This window comes from Dendrobium catenatum, unplaced genomic scaffold (genome assembly GCF_001605985.2).
Source record: "Dendrobium catenatum unplaced genomic scaffold, ASM160598v2 fragScaff_scaffold_338, whole genome shotgun sequence".
NCBI classification, from domain to species: domain Eukaryota; kingdom Viridiplantae; phylum Streptophyta; class Magnoliopsida; order Asparagales; family Orchidaceae; genus Dendrobium; species Dendrobium catenatum.
Window position 1 is genome coordinate 692627 of NW_021318800.1, and position 25647 is coordinate 718273.

The 25647-nt window shown below is 35.7% G+C and overlaps 1 protein-coding gene across 2 annotated transcripts in view; it reads right to left on the reverse strand.

The window, feature by feature from the left end:
* Positions 1-783: 783 nt before the first annotated feature.
* Positions 784-25647, reverse strand: part of LOC110098665 (DNA polymerase alpha catalytic subunit) — a 51781-nt gene continuing 26917 nt past the window's right edge. The window contains exons 18-31 of one of the 2 annotated variants that reach the window (XM_028693714.1): positions 18557-18649; positions 18276-18404; positions 18094-18191; positions 17857-17902; positions 17605-17718; positions 17442-17522; positions 2488-2601; positions 2306-2395; positions 2156-2232; positions 1854-2076; positions 1728-1781; positions 1492-1611; positions 1300-1374; positions 784-1216 (exon numbers count right to left, since the gene is read on the reverse strand). In XM_028693714.1, the coding sequence (XP_028549547.1) occupies positions 1070-1216; positions 1300-1374; positions 1492-1611; positions 1728-1781; positions 1854-2076; positions 2156-2232; positions 2306-2395; positions 2488-2601; positions 17442-17522; positions 17605-17718; positions 17857-17902; positions 18094-18191; positions 18276-18404; positions 18557-18649 (1461 nt within the window). In that variant the 3' untranslated portion in view covers positions 784-1069. The remainder of the gene's footprint in view (positions 1217-1299; positions 1375-1491; positions 1612-1727; positions 1782-1853; positions 2077-2155; positions 2233-2305; positions 2396-2487; positions 2602-17441; positions 17523-17604; positions 17719-17856; positions 17903-18093; positions 18192-18275; positions 18405-18556; positions 18650-25647) is intronic. The other variant, XM_020825562.2, reaches the window with a different exon arrangement.

A 25647-nucleotide genomic window follows, 5' to 3' on the forward strand; every position in this document is an offset into this window, starting at 1 on the left:
AGCTGTCACCCTTTCTAAGGCAAAATGTTACCTTCATCAATTTCATGTTAGACAAAACTAACTAGGCATGATCAATCATTTTTATCATACTTGCAAGTCACTACAATTTTTTAAAAATGTTGAAAGAGGTGCAAATTCATAGTGAAGTACTCCTTATTAAAGCCGATGCTGTCACATCATGACCATCATAGAAAATCTATGTAATAATCAATGCTATAGTAAAAATAAGACAATAGCCCTACATATTTTCATAATTGTTTGGCAAACTAATTAAATAATTCCCTTATTTTTTTATCACTCGCCCTCCAAGAGTCAAGTGAATAAGAGAACTAAATGCATACTCGCATATTATCTTCCAATTATTCAACAAATAGTCGGCACCAAAACACCAAGGCTACTCGTCACTACCTATGATAGAGCATTACCAACCATCCTCATCACCTCAACTATAAGAAAATATCTATTCAAGAGGATTCCAACTCAACCATCAAAGTCATCCAACCATGGAACTTACCATCCCCATAACTCGAGCACACTCACCTTACATTCCTAATTAATTAGTTACAACATAGGCCACCAATGACAGACACATTTGTTCAACAAGGTCGGGTATCACCTGCAAACCAACTTGGATCCAACAGAGATTCTTTTTGGTCAACAAATCACCGCCTCGAAATTTTAATTTAAAAAAAAACGAAGATTCTTATAATCCAGAGAAATTTTGATGAAATCATGGATATTTTCTTGATGCAACATTTTGTTTGATCGGAATGCAACAGCATGGAAGATGGACAATTTGCACTGACAATTCTTAACGGATAGACAACAGCAGAACAGTTATTTCAACTGCTTAATTAACAATATTTAACTCAATTCATTGAGACATTGATACAAACGCCATATAGAGAAAATTGTCACGGCTTCGCTTCCTGACGGCTGATTGTTATTGGGTACCAATGTTACGGATAAACAATAATATATACATTTTTGTTTATATGTTAATAACTCAACAACCGCAATGGTGATAGATTAATTAATTAAACTAGCCATTATGAACCCAAATGCCCAATCACACCAACACGGTTAAATCCTTTAGCTGCACCCAACCATACGCACATCGATCTCTGATCTTCTGTATCACTGGTACTGCAAGAGTAACGGCAGAACGGATGATTGGGAAATCCATTTCAAACGCTGCTATTGATTTTTGATCGAGCTGCAGACAATATCAATGAGTTAATACAGAGTTCATACTATAACAGCAAGGAAAACGCCATGAATCTGCTTTCAAGGAGTTACCTTCTCAATGCACCTTGTAGCATCTAGCACAAAAGAGAAGTAAGAAAGTTGCCGATACAAGTCTGCCTCATTGTACTGCAAAAATTGTTGCAAGCAGTTCTTCAGGTTGAGCACAAAATAATAAGAACTGAAATGGCTCAGAGTACCAGATTATATAAGGAATGCTACTAAGAATAGGAAGAAAAATATTACTTGTCTCACAAGGCGACCATTGCAGCGAGGGTAGTTTGGGCAGACAGTGCCTCTTTCAGATTCGCCTATGACGCTAAGGTTCAAGCCACGTGTGGTGTATTTACACATCTCATCATCACACTAATAAAAACATAGAACCCACTATAAGTGAATGAATTTCCAAAGAAACACATAAAACAGAAGATCGTCATAGTTATGAAGGTCAGAAGTTGGAGTTATGATGATTTAGCTCTTACCGTCATCAGTCCTTTATAGTACAAGGAGATGAAACTCTCCGCCTGCCTCTTCACCTGAACCAGAGCGCCCCCATTAGTAGCTAACAACAAACATGATGTGAAACTGTGATAAAAAAAGGTATTCACCTGATTAGCTATCATTGCTGGTGTTATTTTGCAACCCTCAACATGATCTGGGCATCTTGAGCATTGCATTCTGTGCCAAAAGTTTGCATCTGATTTGTTTCCTGCCTGCGATTCAGATGTACTTTCATTTCCCCTGGAAGAAAAGAAGCTGGATACAGGAGGGCAGTCAAACGAGCTAGAGCAGCTTGGGCATGTTAACCGGAGTGGCTCGCAGCCATGATACCTGCAAGGAGTTACTTATTTATTCAAAAACAATATACTCATCAAGAGCAGTCAAATATCAAATTAATTGAAATATTCACCTCTCATCATCATCTATTACAGACACAACTATGTTTGACGAATCCTTAGTACCAGCATCAGATGACTTGTATTGGAACTAAAGAAGGTTTAAGGATCATGTCAATTAACAAGAAATTGAGATGCTAAAAACAGCAAAAACTGTGCATTACCTTTGACGAATCAAGCCCAAGGCAATCAGCTAGCCTTGCTGGACTAGTGCCTTGAATACAAGCGCATAAGCGTGAAACTACTGGATGAATCTGCAGAAAGTTATACACTCTTTCAACTGAAAAGTATTTAACTTAAAAGGAAACGTATGGTCATTCTGGAATACTCTAATGCAATTAGAAACCTGTTGCGACAAGTAATAGTCAATGTCAATAATCCATTCACCATTGTCTCTTGTCAGCTCCTCAGGATGCCTGGCCCTTTGTGCTATTCCACCGGAGGCACCAGAAGAACCATCCTAATAATAATAATAATAAATTAGTTATTAACTAAATCAAACTAATCATCAAAAGATCACATTATCATTCTCATTTAGTATTAGGAGAACTAAAAAGAAACCGACCACTGGTTTTCATCAACTCAGTACATGACAATATATTATTGCTAATATCTTATTTAATAAAAGAGATTAGCATATAATCAAACTTATTAAAATGGATATATTAAAACAGTGATTATTTTCTTATAAGTAAAATAGATCATTTATATCGCAAAAATTATAAAGTTATTCCTAATGAAAGTTTATGTATCCAATATTGCTGATTAGTTTAAGACTTTAAAATGAAGGGATAGAATAAAAAAATGAAATAAAATATTATCCTAAAATTAAATCGGAACATTTAAAAAACACAAACAAAAAATATTTCTAAGAATATTTTGACTATGCATGAGGAAACTAATGTTATGTGGGAAAAAATAACTAGTGTTATTATGAATATTGCAAATGACATGCATGAAATACTAAAAGGAAAAGTCCTTAATAGTAAAGAGTATGTGATTTATTCAACAAATGTAGATGAGATATTTTGATAAACTATTCAATAAAAATTATAAGAATACGATTAACTTTAATAATCTTAACACCCTAAAGAAAAATATAAAATTTTGTTTATCGTCGTATTAATAAAAGCAAAATTAGAGAGGCTTAAAAAAATAAAGTCTAAGAAAGTTGTTGAACATGATGATATTTCAATAAAGGTAAGAAAATGCATAGGAGATTAAAGAACTTCTTAGCTTACGAAATATTTCAATATTATTTTAATGACTAAAAAAATGTCATATGAGTGGAGAAGTATGTAGATCCTTATTTTTAAGAATAAAGGTGATGCACAAGAGTATGTGATTTATAGAGGAATTATATTAATATGTTATACTTTAAATTATGAGAGAGAGTTATTGAGCACAGGTTACGACATGATACTAATATTTCTCAAAATCAATTTGGATTCATGCCGAATACATCTCTATGGAAGCTATAGATCTAGTGAGAGATATGATGGAGAAGTATAGAGAGAATAACGAGGATCAACATATGATATTTGTTTATTTAGAGAACGCATATGATAAAATTCCAAGAGTAGTGCTTTTGAGAGTTGTAGAAAAGAAAAAAATTATTAATGTTTATATTACAGTCATTAAGGATATGTATGCAGGAGTTGTTATTTGTGTTCAAACACAAGGTCATTTGACCAACTATTTTTCTATTTAAGTTGGATTACATCAAGGATTAGCTTTAAGCCCATATAGTGTTGCTTTAATTATGAATGTTCTTGCTAGATATTTGTAAGAGAATGTAACCTAGTGTATGTTTTTTTAATGATGATATTCTTCTTGTTGATAAGATTAGAGAGGGAGTTGAAGGAAAACTTAAAATATGGAGGTCAAACATAGAATCTAAAGATTTTCATTTAAGTAGATCTTAAATTAAATACATGGAGTTTAATTTTAGAAGCATCAAATCTAGCGGGGGATTGTAACTTTTGGACGATCAAGTCACTAAAAAGAGTACACATTTTAGATATCTTAAGCTTATTATTCAAATTAGTGATGGCAAAATGGGAGATATTATAAGTAGAATTCTAGTTTGATGGTTGAAGTGGAGGAATGCATCAGGCCTATTGTGATACAGAATAGTACGTTTCAAACTTAAGGGTAAATTCTATAAAAAGTGGAGAGACTAGCACTACTTCATGGCATAGACTATGTTGCACCGATAAAAGCAACATCATTTGTAGCCTTGTAGCTTATGATATCAAAATTCATCTCGGAAATGAGAGAACCTCGCTCGCAACCGCGGAAGTAAATATGATGCATCATTTTCTTAGATTTTTTTGGTTTTTCAACAGACGAACGTATCGAATACGCGTATTCTTTTGCAATTAAATATTATTTTAATTAGACACAGCTTTGCCGTATCTAACATGTATCAGTGTCGTATCAAAGGCGTATCCGTGTATCGATGTATCGGATACAACACGCCTTCATAAATAGGTGTATCGGTGCACCATAGGGCACAAAATTATGACCATTAAAAGAGAAAAAAAAAACTTAAGCTAAGTGTTGCAAAGATGAGAATGCTTTGCTAGACAAGTGGCTTCACTCTTGGAGAAAGACTGTAAAATGGTATATACGTGAAATGGTTGGAATAGCTCCAATGGCAAATAAGATTAGAGAGTCGCCTTAGATGATTTGGTCACATAAAACAGTGGCCTTCCCATGACCCTGTTAGGAGAGTAGATGCATTTGATTTGGTCTATATTAAGAAAGGTAGAGGTAGACCTACCAAAAAAAATTAGTTAGAAAATATTAGAAATGATCTTTTTATTAGATTTAAATGAGCATTTAACTCTGAACATGACATAATGAAAAAAATCGATTCATGTAGCTGACACCAAATAGTAGGATAAAGGCTTGATGAAGTTAAGGGGCTGTTTGAGATCAGTTTACATTTTTACTTTTTATTTGTGCTTTTATTTTTGAAAAGAAATTAAAATATGTTTAGTATCTTAAATATATGTCATATTGTTTTCATTGAATATTGTGTAAGTCAATTAATGAAGTGAGGGTGGTGAAAAGCGGGCAACAGTGGCAATCAACTACCATCATTGGCAAGTAGGTGGTTGAGAGTTCATGTTTTTTAAAATAAAAAAAGTATATATATATATATATATATATATATATATATGCACGCCCTCTAAAGTTTTGATGCTATGGCTTCTTCCTTTACAGAGAAATCAAATTATCAACCAATTTCTTTCTGTATGTTTTGAATTTATGGCTAATTACATTTTTTATGAGAATACCAAACAATATGAAAAAGCTTATCATCATCAGTATCAAAAGGATGATTCATAAATGTTAATTCTGATGCCAATAAGTATCATGCTGAGTCACTTTCTGTCAGTCTTAAACATAGTTATAGTTAAACATGTTCAATATTATCATCAATAGTTTCAACAAGCATGCATGAAACTCAATCTCAATTGGCAACATTATGGCGAGAACAAATATCTAAAAAAGACATTACCGAAATTCTAAAATCATGAAAGAGGCACTTGCTCATTTACAATCGAAAATCATAAAGAAATAAATGCAAAAAAATTTAGTAGAGCAACCTAACATTACTCCAATAATCAAGACAATGTCAAAGTTTGTCAATGTTGCCTTCATATTTTTATACTCAATTTGTGCTTCCACTTCCACCACAGACCTATCTCAACTCTCAAGACTGTATCCTTTATTTCAACTGAAAAGTTGTTATTAGTCACATATGCTCGTCTTAATTCTACCATTCTTCTCTCAACTCATCCTACCATTGAGTTTGTACAACCACTACTACCATCCATTAATTATAACATGATTTAAGTTAATAACATTCATTGTCAGGACCAATATTTTATATTGCTGCCACGAAAACTTCTGAATATCTACCATCTGCTCCTTGTATCCTCTGTTGTTAATTACATATCTATGCATGAGCTAATTTCACTTCCATCACCACCATGGTACCTTCAAACTCTACAGATAAAGGTTTCTTTTAAGCCCAAATGAATGATGCAAGAAATATGGCTAAAGGATTCTTTTCCAAATTAATAATTAGGCATGAGTATATTTAGTTTAACATGTTTTAGATGTTTTAAATATTTCATCTATATATAATAAAAACATGGTTCACTTCCTTTATAGTTAATAAATCTGAAAAGTATCGAAAGAAATTATATGTAATAAGGATGCATGATTCGCTTATTTAATACATAAAATATTATTTGATCAATCGTGTAAGCACTAAGTTTATATAAAAGGTTATAATCTCGTGTTAAGAAATGTTTATTATTGATTAAAATATTGATTTCTTATTATTTTTCTTGTTTTCTTGGTGGATTATAACTAAATCTCCTCTCCCCTTTGAACCACTCTTTCAATACACATTCACCTCCTTCTTGTTCACGTTAGATCACAAGTAAATGAAGTTTTTGTTTAAATTGAATAGTCCCATATTATTTTAAAATTTAGCTTGCATGGACATGACACTTGTTATTTACTTCGTTATGACAAGCCAAGTCAATTAGATCATTTTGTGTCTGACATTCACAGTGGATCAATATCCAAACTTGACACCAAAGTAAGAATCTAATGACCACCCAAAACAACCCAAATAAGGAGGTCAGATATGATCATAATACGAAGGCTCAAACCAATATAATTCTTTTTTAAGATTGCAAATAAATTTGGTTTAATAAACCACATATTTTCATCTCAATTAAACTAATCTAAAGCCAATAACAAATAAAATATTAGCCAATTTTATCATGATTCAACCTGAACTAATTTGGTTTAATCCTACTTCAATTGACTCATTACGCGATGATTTAGCGTCGCTTGAGAATATGCGGGCTCTGACTATGACCGCAATTTAATTGTGACATTTTGATGTAGGCCAAGGGGGGGGTCAAAACTTCTTGGGTTCTTTGGTCCTTTGGGCTATTGTTGCTTCTCGGGTTGGGCTTTGGCTGCTTTGGTTTTGAGCTGAATTTTTGGGACCTACTTGGTTCTAGCTCATTACTGCTTGAGCTAAAAGTTTAGCTCATTAATTTGAAAAGATATTCTTCTTGATTAGCTCATTAAGTGGAGTTAGTTCCTTGACTTTTCCCCTTCTTTGTGTCTCCTCGGTTTCTTCCTGTGTTGTTTCCCGTGGTTGCTCTTTCTCCCTTGCTGGGTGCTGGTTCTAGTCCCCTTTGTACCCCTTCGGATCCTCCCCTGGCTGCTGGTTCCGGTCCCCTTTGTGCCCCTTCGGTTCCCTGCCTGGCTGCTGGCCCGGTTCCTGTGCAGTCCCTTCGGTTTCCTCCTTGGTTGCTAGTCCCGTGGCTGATTTTTCCCAGTTTTCTATGGCCTTTTGGGTGCTGTTCTGGACTGAAAACTGGCCTAATTTAATGGGTTTAAATGAAGATAATTATGGCTGTTTGGCTACCTCTTATCTCATATATATATTTGATGTTTAGAATGTGAAAGAGAATGTTATGATGGAATTTTTGGAGTCAAAAACCCGAGGGTTTTTCTTCTTTCTTTGGAAAAGCATGCGAGCTTGTTCCGTGCTTATCTTCTCCTCTAGGAAAGCTTGCGAGCTTGTCCTCCCTTCGTCTCGGACTTCTTATCTCCTTCTCCCCGCAAGTGTCCACCCCACCTATATCTTTCGTCTCAAGCAAAGAAGACCTCCTTTAGGTGTTGTTTGTGTTTGCGTTTGTTAGTGTCAAAAGTTATAAGTGTCGTTTTATATTATAAAAGTGAAGTTGTATTTCATTTTTGTTGTATTTTGTCTTAAATGTCATATTTTGTCTAATTTTGAGAACTTTATGTAATTTTCTTATTATCCTAGGAAGAGTCTCTCTTGCTTGCAAAAATTAGGGGCTTTTCCAAATTTGTGCTTGCATCAATTTGGTATCAGAGCAAGTTAGTATATCCTAGGTTTTGGTGTCATGTTGTCATGTATGTGAGTGTCATGTGAGTTTTGTTTATGAGTATGTTAGTTTTAATTAAAAGTTTTGTTGAGTCTTGGTTGTATCCATTAAATGGCCGATCATGAAGTCGACAACGGGATTTACAATGCTCAAGGTAAAGTCGATATTCTTAAATCACCTTTCTTCGACTTTGTTCCAGAGATAGATCAAGATGTGGAGGAATATGTGGATAGAATAATTTTTCAACTTGTTGCCATCATCGAAGAGCAAATTTCTTCCGTCCATTAGATGATTGTCGCTAAGGAAAAGAAATATTCCGAAGACAAAAATCAATTTTCATTGCGAGCAACCTCATCGGGAGATGAGTATTTTCAACCGGTGGAGAATTGATGTAGGCAAAGGGAGGTCACAACTTCTTGGGTTCTTTGGTCCTTTGGGCTGTTGTTGCTTCTCGGGTTGGGCTTTGACTGCTTTGGTTTTGAGCCGAATTTTTGGGAGCTATTGGTTCTAGCTCATTATTGCTTGAGCTAAAAGTTTAGCTCATTAATTTGAAAAGGTATTCTTCTTGATTAGCTCATTAAGTGGAGTTAGTTCCTTGACTTTTCCCCTTCTTTGTGTCTCCTCGGTTTCTTCCTGTGCTGTTTCCCATGGCTGCTCTTTCTCCCTTGCTGGGAGCTGGTTCTGATCCCCTTTGTGCCCCTTCGGATCCTCCCATGGCTGCTGGTTCCGATCCCCTTTGTGCCCCATTGGTTCCCTGCCTGGCTGCTGTCCCGGTTCCTGTGCAATCCCTTCGATTTCCTCCCTGGTTGCTTGTACTGTGGCTGTTTTCCCCAGTTTAATGTGTGGCCTTTTGGGTGTTGTTCTGGACTGAAAAGTGGCATGATTTAATGGGTTTAAATGAAGATAATTATAGCTGTTTGGCTACCTCTTATCTCCTATATATATTTGATGTTTAGAATGTGAAAAAAAAATGTAATGATGAAATTTTTGGAACCAAAACCCGAGGGTTTTTCTTCTTTCTATGGAAAAGCTTGCAAGCTTGTTCTGTGCTTCTCTTCTCCTCTAGGAAAGCTTGTGAGCTTGTCCTCCCTTTGTCTCGGACTTCTTATCTCCTTCTTCTCCCCGGAAGTGTCCACCCCACCTATATCTTTCAAGCAAAGAAGAGCTCCTTTATGTATTGTTTGTGTTTGTGTTTGTAAGTGTCAAAAGTTGTAAGTGTCATTTTATATTATAAAAGTGAAGTTGTATTTCATTTTTGTTATATTTTGTCTTAAAAGTCATATTTTGTATAATTTTGAGAACTTTATGTAATTTTCTTATTATCCTAGGAAGAGTCTCTCTTGCTTGCAAAAATTTGGGGCTTTTCCAAATTTTTTCTTGCATCAATTAAAATAATAATAAAATAATAGTATCAGAGCAGGTTAGCAAATCCTAGGTTTGAGTGAGTCTTAGTGAGTCATAAAGTTGCCAAGATGGATAAACATCAAGTGGAAAGCAATCAATAAAGTAAGCCAAATGAGCTTGAAGAATCTATTCCTAAAAGCCAATGGATCTCACAACAAAAAAATTCTTCAGACCCAATACAGATCGAACTACTCATGATTCAAGAACAACTGCAATTATGTTACGAGAGATGTGAGTCTAAGAAGCGTTCACTTCTAGCAAAAATTGAACGAGAAAAGGAAGCCATCAAACGAAAGTATGACATTCTAGTTCAAGAATCTGAAATGTCAGATCTCCAAAATTTTGAAGACAACTCATCAGGAGATGAGCATTTTCAAGCAGAGGAGAATTGATGTAGGTAAACAGGGGGTGGTCAAAATAAGTTGAGTTGAAAATTTTGTATGTTTTTGCTTGCAAAAATTAGGAGTCTTGTTGTAATTTTTGCTTGCATCAATTTAGTATCAAAGCATTGTTTTGTTATAGGAACCTCATCCCCTTCCTTAAACCAAGAGATTTTATTTGGCAAGTGGTTTGGATTTCAATTTAAGCTTATCAACCATTAGCTTTGAAACAAAATTGCCCGGACTAGGAAGAGTTCTTTTCTTTTGCTTGCAAAAATTAGGTTTTCTCCTAATTTTTGCATGCATCAATTTGGTACTAGAGCATGGTTGTCGAGTGAGTCTTGGTGAGTCATTAGGTTGTGTGCAAGTCCTTTTATGAGTATTTAGAAAAAAATATTTTTACAATAATGAGCAATCCAAACAATCATCCTATGGGAATCTCAAGTTAAGAGCCGACAAAATTTCAAGATGAATATGATCCTGCAAATGTTGGAAATCAAAATCCATTGCTGAATACGATCCTGCAAATGTTGGAAATAAAAATCCATTGCCCAGTACTCATGAAGTTGTGGCATTCCAACAAACATCAGTCTCTCGCCAGATGGAGATTCAACAGTCCCGATTCAAAATGAACTTTACAAGATACAAAGATCGATGTACTTGTGAGATGAGAAATTCAAAAAAAGAACTCAGGTACTCCTCACTGAACTTAATCAAGAAAAGGATTTGATCGAAAAAAAGTACACGGCAAAGATTGAAGAATTGGATTCGGAGTATTTATCTCATCGAAAAAATTTTAAAACAACCTCATCGGGAGATAAGCTTCTTCATCTAGAGGAGAATTGATGTAGGCAGGGGGGGTCAAAACATCTTGGGTTGAGCTTGGGCTTGGCAAGCTTTAGATGTGCTATATGCTTGAATTCTTTTGGTCTTTTGGGCTGCTGTTGCTCTCGGGTTGGGCCTTGGTTGCTTTGGTTTTGAGCTACATTTTTTAGAGCTATTTGGTTCTAGCTCATTATTACTTGAGCTAATGTTTTAGCTCATTATTTGGAGGAGTAATTGTTTCCTTTCCCTATGTCCCCTTGGTTTCCTTCCCTTGGCCTCTTCGATTTTCCCTCCTGGTTCTTCTTCCATGGCTGGTTCCAGCCCCCTTATGCTGTCTATTCTGGTCCCCTAAGCTGTTGTTCCAGTTCCCCATATGCTCCCTTCAGTTCCTCCCTTGGCTGCTTTTACCTGATTTCCTGTGTGGCCTTTTTGGGTGCTGTTTTGGAATTAATTATGCCCTATTTTTTGTTGTTTGACTGTTGTTTTTGTACAGCCAGCTGGCCCTCCTTGGTGGCTTTTAGGGGTGCTATTCCTATCAGTCTTTTGGCCTTCTGTATGCCCCATTTTAATGGGTTTAATTAATGATTATAATGGTTGTTTGGCTGCCCCTTTTATCCTATATATATGTGATGTTTAGAGAGTTTTTTGGAGGATGATATGTGAGTGATTTTTGGAATAGAAAACCTACAGGTTTTGTTGGAAAAGCTTGTGAGCTTGTTCCATCCCTTCCTCTCCCTCTAGGAAAACTTGCGAGCTTATCCTCCCTTCGTCTCGGAGTTCTTATCTCGTTCTTCTCTTCGCAAGTGTCCACCCCACCGGTATCTTTATTCTTGATAAATGAAAGGCACTTTTAGGTGTTTCCTGGTTATAAGTTTGTAAGCGTCATTGTTATGTTTTAAAGTGTTTAATGTGTCGTTTGTAAGCGTCCTTTTATATTATAAAAGGTGTTTTTTTTAGTATTTTGTGTAATTTCTATTTTCTAGGAAGAGTTCTTTTCTTTTGCTTACAAAAATTAGGCTTTTCCTAATTTTTGCATGCATCACATTTGACGACATAACAACCTAATCATAGGGTCCTGGTTATAATCAATGATTAGAAGACACGTGTCACGTCCTTACTAATAAAAGTCTCTTTGAAAATGAATACTAGTGATATTCTCGACCAGAAATTCTCTCTTTGTGAGCTGAAGTATTTTCATATTAATTATCTCGGCAAACTGTAGTGGAGGATGGATGGTTATTTTGCTTTAAATATTTAGGTGTTTTATTTCAATTTTAAACATCAATATCATTCATGGAGGAGGATGAATACGTTGAAGTTTATTGAAAGTATTTTATGAGAATTTGGAGACATTTTAAATGTTTGGGGTCCCCTCCGATTGAGATTTCATGTCAACACAACCCTCATTGGAGATTTTGGATAATCTTGTTCTATTAATCGAACCTTGTCGACTCTATCCATTTGTCGATAAAGGGACGGGTCCTTCGTCGTCTTCATGCATTTATTAATGAAGCTTTCTTTTAATACACCTTGAAGGCCTAATATGAACGTACAAAACAAATGTACGGTGTGTTATGACCCGGCCCGATTAGTCCAACTTAACAAGACGGGAATAGACGATCATATGAAGAATGTTTCAAAACTTTCATTTAGCATATAGGTTCTAATACATCAAAAGTATCAACCCCATAATCTTAATATATCAAAAGTACTAACTCAAAAACATAAAACTACTACAAGTAAACCATAATATATTTTTTATATTTTTTTATTTTTTATTTTTTTAAGTAACCCATAATATATAAATCATAACTTAGTCCATCACAAGATATATAATAACCATAAGAACTTATCTCCTCGCACTACTCTACAATGGTACGTAACAGGTTCTCCCAAAAAGTATTCCCACAACCAGGGATGAGCTAACGCTCAGCAGGTAATAAATGTTTCTATTAAACTCATAAAGCAAAAAAAAAGAAGACATTATGCATGAAATTTTCATATGACAATACTTAAATCACTTTAGGAAAAAGTACCATAAATATCAAGAATTGGTGTTAAGTATGCAATATTCCATATAACATTTGGAATGCTCATTTTTCTTTAATATTTACATATAACCATAACTTTCTCATTTTTCATTTTTTTTACTTTTCCTTTATTTTCTTATATGCATAGAAGTATAAAATACTTATTCAAAGATTTATACATTCGTCCCAGAAGTACCAACATTTTTGTACTGATCAGATACACATTTAAATGTGTTCCATCATTTCATTTATTTACTCCGAAGAGTCTTTTACCATTTGCAACAGAGAGCCCTTTAACATTTGTTCCGAGAAACCCTTTATCATTTGCTCCGAAAAACCCTTTATCATTTTCTCCGAATAGCCCTTTACCATTTGGTACTCCGAATCATCATACACATTCAATCATGCATTATTTAACATAGGGGAAATAATAACATGCATCCAATCCTGGATGACATCAGCATCGAAGCCGAACAAGTACCGTACCCTTTTTTATTTTAATTCACTTATAAATAATAATAAAGTTATTATTATTAAAATGATAAAATGAGAGAAATAGTCATTAAAATAGTCAATACATCTCATTTTATGTGACGCTGTGTCAGGATTCACGCTTATTTTCATACGCGATTTTCGTTGAGTGAAATTACAATTGCGCATCGATTTTAGGTGTCGTTCGCCGATTTTGTCCGTCTCCATCCGATTTGATTATGAGGGGCTCCCTCTTAGTTAAATTCAACGCTCTGATCGCAACGGCACAGTCCGTTTGACGATCAGAGGTCGCTTGACCACTTAAGATACATGTCGCGCCTGCCGACCATCACTTAAGTCATCAATTTTTGCTATTTTCACTCATCTTTAGCGTATGGGTCAACAGTTTAATCAGGTTCAGTCTTGATTTAATTCAAAATAACTTGGTTTGCTATGTGTCAGTCCTAAATACCCCAGCATAAATTGATCGAAATGGGCTGAATTAACTCAAGTTTTGTCTCTTCTCAGTTTAAAGACAAGAACTAGCATTAGTTTCAAATAATGACTAATACAATCCGATGAAATATACCTTGTCTCAAATTGAATAAAATATAATCCAATTTAATCATATTAGAACTATTCCAATAACGAGAAGTATGACCAGCATAACAAATATAACTAAAATAATCAAAAGCATAAAATTTAGCATCAAACATTAAAAAAAATTACGACAAACCTAATAACTAATCTGACAAGATCTGACAAGGAAGTGGTAAAAGTTTTTCAATGAGATCATCCTTTGATGGTTCTGCATCAAAACCTATGCACAGAAAATGTATTTACATTTAGTAAGCTAAAGCTAACATTGAAAACTGTGTCAACGCCGAACATCTTGATCTTGATTGTTCAAGGACATATCAACACATACTTAACGAACTCGATAATTAATTAATTGTTAATGATTTAACTAAATAAAAATTCTTAATATAACTATATCAACTTAATTTTTAGGATGGACTACTTCAGACTGCGGGACTAAATGTCCAAAGGAGGCCTGGTCCTCGAGCCTGGCTGCAAATGCCACAAACCAGTTAATAGCAAACTTAATTACATTAATCTCCCAAATTGATAATAAATTATTTAATTCACCTTTCTTTAATTTCAGCAAAATAAATTAACTTAAAAAAATTGGTTACTACTGGATAACCCAAGCCTACGAGGCAATTAAGTTAGCCCCAAGGAGGGAGAAATAAATCTCACGACCTCAGTAAGCAACAAAGGTAGTAATCAACTAAATACTAAAAATAAACTCTTAAAATCAATCTTAAAACATTAATACTTAAACTTGATTTAAAATTTTCCTTTAGCTTTTAATAAATAAGATATCCAACAAAGGATACACCAAAACCGCATAGCCTACATATAGAACTATTTGTTAGGACACGACTTCTAACATTAGGTTAGACCAGTATTTTTTTTCTTTTTATTTCTATGACGTGGCGATTTGTATGTAAAACGTGTGTTGGTTGACTTATAGTTTGTGTTAACTTTTTGTGATTATTCATGTGACATTATTATCTACTTTATGTACTGTGATGTGTGATAGATTACCCATAGGTTATGAGCGATAATGATATTTACGATATTTTCTGCAGGTGACCATGCTTATATAGGACTAAAAGGAGGCTAAAAATAAATAATAAATAATTGCTACAAGTGTTTCAGTTGCTTAGCCCCCAAATAAATAAGAGCATGGCCAAGTGTGGTTGGTTTGAGCATTTTTATTTTCATATATAACTACTTGGGATATTTAATTATAACTGCTTAGGCTAACATTGCAAGAGAGTAGATTTTTCTTTTATATTTCTGATGTAATTTTATTCAAAGTATAGAGCTGTTATAAGGGATCCAAAAAGAAAAGAAAATCCCTGACAGAGAATTTCTTTTCATTTAGATATCCTTTTGGAGGACATACTATGAGGAAGTTGAAAAAAGTAGACCAATAGAGGAGCCAGAATATGAAGATCAAGATAAAATATCTTGTTTTTAAGATTTTCGTCGTTCCATAGGATTAGAATCCAGGTTATTGTCAGTGGAGCTTGGCCACCATTACTTTTCTAGACCCTGAGTTATATATTATATGACATTTGCCAAGAACTTTCAAAAGTTAATGCTCTGGTTGGTATTTTATTTTGATGATGTGTTTACTTTATTTGCACAGTAGAAATAACATGTTTTTTTGTAAGTTTCTTTCTTGCATGTGCATGTGCCTGAATTTCGCTAGGCTCTTAGAAATAAATTTTTTTACTCGCAATTATAAATTAAAATTTTTAAAATTAAATAATATAGAAAAATAACGACCTAAGGAATAAGCCCGAGGTCGTCCAGGGTCGCATGCATATTATTGTACTTTTCTCATTCCTTGTTTAAACACTTCCCTGCCTGCGGTTAGAGTTTACATAATCCGACTTATAAGGATGAAGTGCTGAACTTAGGGAAGTCTAGTCTTCTAAAAAAATATTTTTTATAAGCCTTTTTAAAATTTCAAGCATTCACAATTTGAATACTTTGATTAGCATGCATCACATTAGAAATCAATTAAAATTAAAATTTAATTGCATTAGTCTTAGATGCATAATATTATTCATAAGTACAAAACAATTTAGGAATCTCTCTAAACGTCGGACTTGAATTCCAAAAACTTAACCAACCACCTATCTTTTATGAAGACTAGACAACATCGATTTTATACGATAGGTAACTTAGCTGGCTTTCTTTTTCAGGCAAGATATAAGTCTAATTTGCATAAGTTAGCTCATGGATGTTAGGACTATATGTATAGTATTATGCCCCTTGTAGATTTAGGATCTAAGACTGGCAGTATTGGCATATTGTTGTATGCCTTATCGGTAGGTAAGCTCTCTATCTATCAGAGGCTATAAATCTCACCCATCCGCGTCACATGAATGACACCAACTCCATCTTTCTCTCGTGCATGCTTGAAGAGCAATATCTTTTTCTTCCGTTTCCTCTTCTTCTTACTGGCTGAATGATGACATGATCCGTGTATGTTGCTTAGCCTAATTGAGCCTATCTCCTTTTAGATTAGGAGAGCCTTAACCATGGGGGCTTACGCCCGTGGGAAACTGATCCCCACATCAAATAAATCTCATTCAAGCTTATATATCGAATGAGGGAAATCTCGTAACTTTAATTAGGTCATATATTATTACCCATCGAGGTGTGTAGGTGAAAGCCGCTATCCTCCATGATTAATCGTATATATGATCTCAACTGCTCTTAGATTGGCCTGCTTGGGTAGAGTGTAAAAGCTTACGACCGTTTTGTCATACAGGATAATGCGATCGTACCCTTCGCATTATGTTCCCCGCTAAGCAGAATCCTTTCAGAAACCCACATGAAGCATATATAATATATCTCAAATAAAATGCGATTTTCAATTAAAATATAGAGCTTTACTAAAGAATTTACACATAATTTAGTAATAGTAGTTACAGATTTTAGTGGAAACCGTTACTTGATTTAAATTAATATTCTGGGTATTATTGCTCCTACACAAATCAAACACAAAGATCACAAAATTTTAACTTGTAGCAAGCTCCTTAGCCAAAGAGGACGATGGTTTCTAACAAAAAGGCTACATGTTACAATCAAGATTTACTGCAAACCAAATATCAAGAAATCAATCTAAATAGACAATGGAGGACAAACTATGGGATTAAAAGATGGTTTACTCAGCAAAATCTATTGGGCACCTGCTCGATGCATATATTCGAAAGATTATTTCCTTTTAATTATAATAGGTGCCAGCGCCTATTGGAAATAAAACCTACTGTAAAAGCCAGAGAAGACTGAAAACCCGAGGTTTAATCCTGAAAGTCAATTTAAGATGTTAATTAATTATGCACTTTTTTTTTTTTGTTTATAGTGGATGCAATCAAGTTGAATGTTTACAAAAAAGGTGCTCATACTTAGAAAAAAGTAATATCCATGTAATAAATTCAATAAAGCACTACGCTAAAAAACTGAGCAATAAATAACTCCGAAAGAAAGCAGCAACTTTGTTCAAATGAGCATGGCTGGCTCATTTACAGATATAACCCAGAAATCTTGTCTAAGAATGTAAAGTTAACCTGCACATGAGGGCTCAATACATTGATTCAGGTTCAACCCTTACAGCATAAATCTTTCGCATATTAAGAATGCCAATACCTGCTGGTAGCAAATAACATAGGGGATTGTGTCACCAGCCGAGCAACAAGGGTAACCATTTTTCTTCAATCTTAGAGCCACCTACATAAGATAAAAGTAGGGAAAATAAAGAAAAATAATTAAAAGATAAATCAAACATAAACCCCAGAATAAAAATGCCCACCTGCACATGCGGCTGGTTCCTAGCATCAGGATAATCTTCAGGCGGTTTTGTTAAGCTCTTTGTAATAACAAACTTTTCAAGTGCAACCTCTCCCTTCCTCATTTCCTCTTGCACCTATGTACAAAATGCTACAAATAAGTAAAGATGGCAGGAAAAGATCAATGAAATTAGAGCTTGTGACTAGTTTTCAGAGATAAGAACAAGAAAGAGAAGACTCAGTTGGATAGAATAAAAGTCTCAGACATATTTGACCTTCATTAGATAACCATGAATTGACTCCACAACGTCATCACACGTCCTGTAGAATTTAGACACCATTTCATAAAGGGTGTAAAAATTTTCTAGTATGCTAATACTAAAAAAGCCAAAATGTACCTTTAGATGGGCATCTAACAAGTCAATAAATCTCACATAGAAAATGTAAGAAATGTTTCAAAGGAGATGCTAAATTATGTGAGAGGAATTTTATGATTTTTTTAAAGTTCCTACCCTCCAGACAATATCTGGCCGAGACAGAAATCACCTATTTCTTTTGATAACAGACTCCAATCACGTCGAACCATATCAAGACCCTTGCGTTCAATAACCTGAAACATGAAACAAAAGCCACTTTGTCATTATTTGCAATATTGAGAGATCCATACTTGATAAAGAAAATGATTTGCATTTACTTCAACCTCATAGGCTATTCCGTCCCTAAATTGTACTTTAACGGCAGCATATTTCTTCTTCTTAAGAAGAAGCATTCTTTTGTATAAGCCATCAAGGTCAATCTCTAGACAGCGATATTTCTTATTAACCTGAGCAGGAATAGCTAGTTAAGTTCCATCATCAAAAACCAAAATTATTGCAGTATTTAAAGTATAAAATACCATAACAGCTGACTTTTGGCGGCTTCTCTCATGGTTATCCATAGAAAATTGGGTACCAAGAATTAAAAAACAATCCTCACCTCTTGAATGACTTTTGCAGCAATTGCCTTAGCTTTAGAAATGTCATCAAACCCACTATAGATCATAATAGAATCTGTATCACCATAAACCACCTGTCGTTAACAAAAAAATTACACAGTTAAATCAACGCAATGGCATTGTTACTTTAAAAAGGTGCATTAATTGATGCAGGATGACAGGAGATTATGGTTTCTTAATATAATTAATATGATGTGAGATGTCTTAGTGATGATGCAGGATGAATCCGCAGTAAAGTCTCCTAATATAATTAATATGATGCAGAGTATGATTCCAAACAAAATAAACAAAAGATTTACATATCACAAATGATACAATAGTTCATTAATTATTAATGTAAACAAGTAATATTAGAATGAAACCTAATGATAACGAAATAATCAAATTAATTTCGTGAAGTTCAATGAGTAATTAGAAATATAGAAAATTGGCAAGCAATTAAATTTAATTTCTATAAAATGAATTTCCAACATTTCAATTGTTTATCAAAAGCAATAGCATTAAACAAGTCAATATTAAATTATGATGACGAATTAGAACAAGGAATGAAAATACTTTTTAAGTAAGAAAAAAATAATCTTCATGCTGATAAAAGAAGATGACTTCCACTACAACAACACCCCCACCTTTATCCCACTATATTTGGGGACGGCTACATGAATCTATTTTATCCATTGTGTCATATTATTAGTTAAATTATAATTTAAAGCTATCTAGAAAAAGATTATTTTTAATACTTTATGATGTAGGACTAAAATGCGTGGGTTGATTTGAAGTAGGAAATTACATGTTTATTGCAGAGTAACCGCAATTATCCACATCTAGTAATTTTAAAAGAAAAATTAAAACAATAAAGAGATGAATAGATTAGGCAATCAGTCACACGATAAGCGTAGGAGCACAAAATAATCTCTTTAAATCAAGCTTTGCAGTACAAGGAATCTCGATGTTAACATTTAGACTAGTCACTATGAAAAGAAATCACTCACTCAACTCTTTTAATGATTGGTGAAAAAGGAGAGAACTTACATAACCTTTATGACGACACAATGAAGGGAAAACTTAGAAGAGAAAAGACTTGGAGGAAAGTTCACCTTTGTTAGGATTCGGAAGCAAGTCGCCACTGGACGGGAGGGAGTTGTTGGTCAATAGCGATGACGAGGGAGAAGAGGATCCTCTCTACGTAGTCTTCAACGAATTGGTCTTTTGCAAAGTAGATGTCGAAGAACGAAGATCGAACGATGTCGATGAACCCTTGGTCGTCGAATACGAAGACATGATCTTGTTCAGGATCTGCCATACATGAGGGGCAGCAGATTTCAATGTGTTGGAACTTCTGGACAACAAACGGAGTCCTTTCGGGTAATAGGACGGCGAGGGAAGTTGCTGCAATTTCTAGACATCGACCTGAAATCGTCCGGACAGCAAATTGGGTGATCAATGAAGGCGGGACAGCAGGATTATGTTGCTGAAATTTCTGAACAGCAACTTTAGGTTGAGCGGGATTAATTTGGCAGGAAAAAGAAAAGAGAAATAAGAGTAGGATTTGGAGGGGAAGGAGGGGGGTTTAATTATAGGTTTTGAATTTGAATTGGGAGGGAAGCAAATTCAAAATTTCTGAAATTAATTTCAACCAAAAGGGTGGAGATAATTGGGGAATTGATGGCTTATTTGGGGAGCTTTAATGGGCTTATTAATTAGAGGAGAGAGAGAGAGAGAGGGGGGGGCAATAGGGGAAGGGGATATGGGAGGGGATTAAGGGATTGCCAATCAAAGCCAATCTAAATTAAGGAAGAGGCTTTAATGTAATTATCCTTTGAAATTAAATTAAAATTTAAACGACTTTGATGGGAGGGGCTTTCCTAATGTAACTACTCCTAGTTTAGGAAAGAATTTCAAATTCGAATTGAAATTGAAATCTAAAATTAAAACTTTCATATTTTAAGATTCATCACATATGAAAAGTAATCAATTTGGGAATTTGAATTTTGGAGGCAGAGGAGGGGTGACTGGCCGGCAGTTGAGGTTTAGGGGCAGCCGGAGGCTTGGATTAGGTTAGAGTTGGGCGGTGGCTAGGATTAGGGTTTGACTAGTGGCAGTGAAGAGGGGGGAGGGGGGGTGTGCTTGTTGCCGGTGGTTGGGAGGATGGAGGGTTTTAGGCCTGAGGCTAGTAGTATGGAGGAGGTGGAGGGTTTTAGGCTTGCGGCTAGTAGTAGGGAGGAGGTGGAGGGTCTTGAGGCCGGCGATTTAGAGGATGGAGGGCTTTAGGCCAGTGGCTAGTAAGGAGGAGGGGGGAACCGACAGCTAGTAGAATGGAGGGGAGGCCAGCTGATGTGGAACACATATAGAAAATGGAATTGCTTAAGAATTAATAATAAGTTGCTAAGATTTGATAATTTTAAACTCGATGTTTCACCAAGATAAGAGTCTAGGATTTCCTAATTACAGTTGTGCTTTGGCATGCAGTTACAGAAAGATTAACAAGAAAATTTTAAAATAAGAACAAAAAAAATTGTAGTAACACCAGATGAAAAATAACAAAATTCACCATTTAACAAATAGAATGTTCACCTCGAGTTCCCCTTGCTTTCATTCTTGATAGTGGGGTCAACAGGGGAATAATTTCAACAAACCTAGAGATGCCACCAAAAGAGAGAGAACGCCTACAGTATTATCCAATGAAAAGTTAGTAGGAGAGGAAGAAATTGGAGGATGTCCGATAACTCGCCACTGTCCGAAGGTTTGGTGTTCTTCGATAGCAGATGTCAAGATGAACAGGATCCAGTCGACGGTGTCGTCAATCTCCAAGTTGAGGTTGAAGCAGGGAGACCGAAAAATATCTACTCATCCTTGAGGATCATACACGAAGCCATGGACTCTTTCAGGATTGGCCATTCATCGAGAGGAGGCCATTTGCGAAGCTTAACCCTTGGAGGTGTATGAGGTAGCGAAGAAGAGAAGAAAGGAGGGAAGGAGAGAGTGAGGAATTTTGGCCAAGGCTAAAGGATGAGGCCTCTTGAATTTTCAGCTTTTAGTTTATGTGGAGAGGATGTAATCAATTAAAATATGAATTTAATTTCAGATTTTTGTAAGTGGAAAAGGAGGGAATATTTAAATTTTGAATTCCCACTAATTGGGGGAGAGGGAGGCGGCAGACCACCTAGATGGGGCCTTGATTGGGGCAATAAGTGTAAGGAATTTAATTAAGAATGGAGAGAGGGAGGGGTACATCCATGAGCAATAGAGGGAAGGGATTTGGGAAGTGTCTACATTCAATGAATGGTCTAAATACAATGAATGTAGGATTTGGCATTAAATCATTATTAATTTCGGATTGAAATCAATCAGGGGAGCTTCCTAAATAGGTGTAGGCAAATTAGGAAAGATTACAAATTTCAAATTCATTTAAATTTGAATTATGAAACTTTCCAAATTAGTAATGATTAAATTAGGAAAGTAATAAAAGGGGTGATTGAAGGGGAATCAAGGGGATGGGGATGGGTAGGCCGACGGCTTGGGGCTTGGGATTTGTAGGACGGCGGCTTGAAGAACTGGGCTAGGTTCGGTGAAGGGAGGGGGTGACGGTGAGGCTAGGGAGCCGTACGGTTGAGGGTATGGGAGGAGGGGCCGGCAACTTGAGGTGGAGTGGGGTCAGGTGGCCAGCGGTAGGGGTTAAAGGCAAGGTGGTCGACAGTTGTAAGGAAGAGAAACGAGGAATGAGGAATAAAACGGTTACGAACCACGAGCCCGGTCTCTACCGGCAGCTGATAGGTATTGCTTGGCCCTCTCCTAGTGTTATCTTCTCTCAAGTGCTTTCAAAGAGATGAAGAATAAAAATTGAAATTTTCATTAATCAATCATTAACCCTAATACAATGACTAAGGCCTTACTATATAAGCCTCCAAAATAAAGAAGATCAAAGACTAAAATGTCCTCAGGGCTACAACATAAAAGAAAACCCTCACAAGGGTATAATGGTCAAAACTGAAATATAAATAAAAAATACATAAATGCACCATAAATAGAGACTGTGAATCGTAGCCATCGATCTACAATTCCTCCGATGGTAGACGCGTCAAAATTTCCTACTGATATCCTCATCATTCTCCCTCGATGGGAGAAAGCTAGATCTCGTTGAGCAAATGCCTCGGGAACTCTCGTACAGCTCTAAAAGATCAGGGTCCAATCTTTGTAGCTCATCACGATCTATCCATGTGTTCTCCGTCTCCGGTTCCCCTTTCCATTAAACTAAATACCTTTGGCGCTCACCATCGTTAGTGGAGATGATTTCATTACTATGTATTCCTTCAATTTTCTTCGCATTAGATAAAGTATGGATATTTAAGAGTAGGCTAGGATTCTCACCAGGTAAGGTCACACAAGGCTCAATATTTAGTGGATTTGTGGGATTAAACTCTGGTCCATCAAAGGCTACTAGATCTTCGAAGTTAAACATAAGATTCATGTTAAAACCTTCAGGAAAGTCTAGCACATAAGCATTATTATTTATTTTTTAAATTATTTTAAAAGGTCATGCACTTCTAGCATGCAACTTTTTAATGGTCCCTTATGGGAGCATGCAACTTTTTAACGGTCCCTTATGAGAACCGCTATGGACGAATCCGTACCATTACAAAATCTCCAACCTTGAATTATTTAAATCTTTTCTTAATATCCACATTAAGTTTATAATTAGCATTGTTTATTCAATTTTTTATTAATTTCCTTATGCAATTCATGGAGATTTGATGCAAATGCAAATGCAGATTCATATGCTCTTAACTTAGGATACATAGGGATCAAATCTATAAGCTGCCTAGGTTGGTATCCGTACACAATTTCAATGGGACTTAGACCTGTGGTTCGATTAACATAATTGTTGTAAGTGAACTCAACTATAGGAAGTTTGGAGAGGCAATCTCTAATATGTTCTCCCATCGAAGTCCTTAAGAGGTTTCCAAAACTCCTATTCACAACTTCTATTTGCTCATCAGTTTGCGAGTAAAAGGCAGTGAAAAATTGAAGTTTGGTACCCATTTTGTTCCATTAAGTTTTCCAAAAAAAAACAAGTTAATTTGACGTCTCGATCCGACACTATGATTTTGGGTAGTCCGTGAAGTCTAACAATCTCATCGAAGTATAATTTCGCGATCCAAGAGGCATCAAAAGTTTTGGAACAAGGGAGGAAATGGACCATTGATGCATGCAAAGGGGGGGTCAAAACAAGACGAGAATTTGTTTTGACCCTTGGACTTCTGGTGTTCTCGGATGAGCCTTAGTTACTTGGTAATGAGCTCAAAATGCTGGAATTTTACTTAGTTTTAGCTCATTAATGTTGAGCTGAAGTTTAGCTCAATGATTGGGGGATTTATTGCACTTCCTAGCTCAATAATTCAAAAAGTTTGCTATTAAATCTTGGATTTATTTTGGAGTTGAACTTGCCTCTTCTCCTTCCCCTTTTCTTCTCATTTCCCTGTGCTGGGTGATTTCCCGTGTCTTGCCCCTTTGGTTCCCGTGACTGGCTGTTCGGTTCTGCGGCTGGCTGCTTGGTTCCTTGCTGGGCTGCTCGATTCTGCGATTCTCTGCTTGGTTCCGTGGGTTTTCTGCTTGGTTCCCGTGAGTTCCCTCCTCTGTTTTGCTGTGCCGTTTGGGAATTTTTGAAGTGTCTGTTAACCTTTCTTTTCTCTAAATCTTATTGGCTTATTTGGAGGTGATATGGCTGTTTGGTTCCCCTCTCTTGCCTATATATAGTAGATGATTTTTTAAGGCAAAGAATGGTGAAAAATATGATTTTTGAAGATAAAACCTGAGGATTTTTTGGAAAAGCTTGCGAGCTTGTTCCACTTCTTCTTCTTCTTCTTCTTCTTGGGAAGGCTTGCGAGCTTCTCCTATCTTCGTCTTGGTCTTCTTCCCTCCTCTCCGCAAGTACCATTCCACTTGTTATTCTTCTTCTCGACGAATAGCAAAGCTACCTTAGGTGTCTTTATTGTGTCATTTGTAAGTGTCCAAGTTTGTAATAATCTTTTTTATTATATAAGTTTGTTTTTGTGTCTAATTTGTCTAGTTTTTGTGAGTCCTTGTAATCTTCTATTATCTAGGAAGAGTCACTTTTTGTAATCAAAAATTTGGGGCCCTTCCCAAATTTTTGATTACATCAATTTGGTATCAGAGCAAGTTCTTATCTCGGTTTATCGAGTAAAGTCTTGATAAGTCATAGCAGTTGTTGTGAGAGTCTAAGTTTCTTTAGGTTGAGTCTTTCTTTCTTTGAGTCTAAGTTTCTTTTTTGAGTCTTTTTAGAAAAATGGAAAATCAAAATCAGCCAAATAATCCGGTGGTGGAAGAAAATCATCCAGAATATCGTGAAGTCCAAATTACAATGGATAGATGGGTTCCAACGGAAGAAAGTTCAACTGATCCGCTACAAAATGAGTTGTACAAACTTCAATATCACATGTTCTTATGTGATGAGAAATTCGAGAAAAGGAAGAAATTTCTTCCAGATCAATTCGAGAAAGAGCAAGAAGAAATCCTGAAGAAATACGAGCCAAAAATTCAAGAACTTGAAGCGCCTTCTTCGCCTCCTCAAAAGAAATCTAAAGACAACTCATCGGGAGAAGAGTTTTTCAAGAAGGGGAGTATCTAATGCATGCAAAGGGGGGGTCAAAACAAGACGAGAATTTGTTTTGACCCTTGGACTTCTGGTGTTCTCGAATGAGCCTTGGTTACATGGTAATTAGCTCAAAATGCTGGAATTTTACTTAGTTTTAGCTCATTAATGTTGAGCTGAAGTTTAGCTCAATGATTGGGGGATTTATTGCACTTCCTAGCTCATTAATTCAAAAAGGTTTGCAATTAAATCTTGGATTTATTTTGGAGTAGAACTTGCCTCTTCTCCTCCCCCTTTTTTTCTCATTTTCCTGTGCTGGGTGATTTCCCGTGCCTTGCCCTTTTGGTTCACGTGACTGGCTGCTTGGTTCCGTGCTGGGCTGCTCGGTTTCGCGGTTCTCTGCTCGGTTCCGTGGGTTTTCTGCTTGGTTCCTGTGAGTTCCCTCCTCTGTTTTGCTGTGCTGTT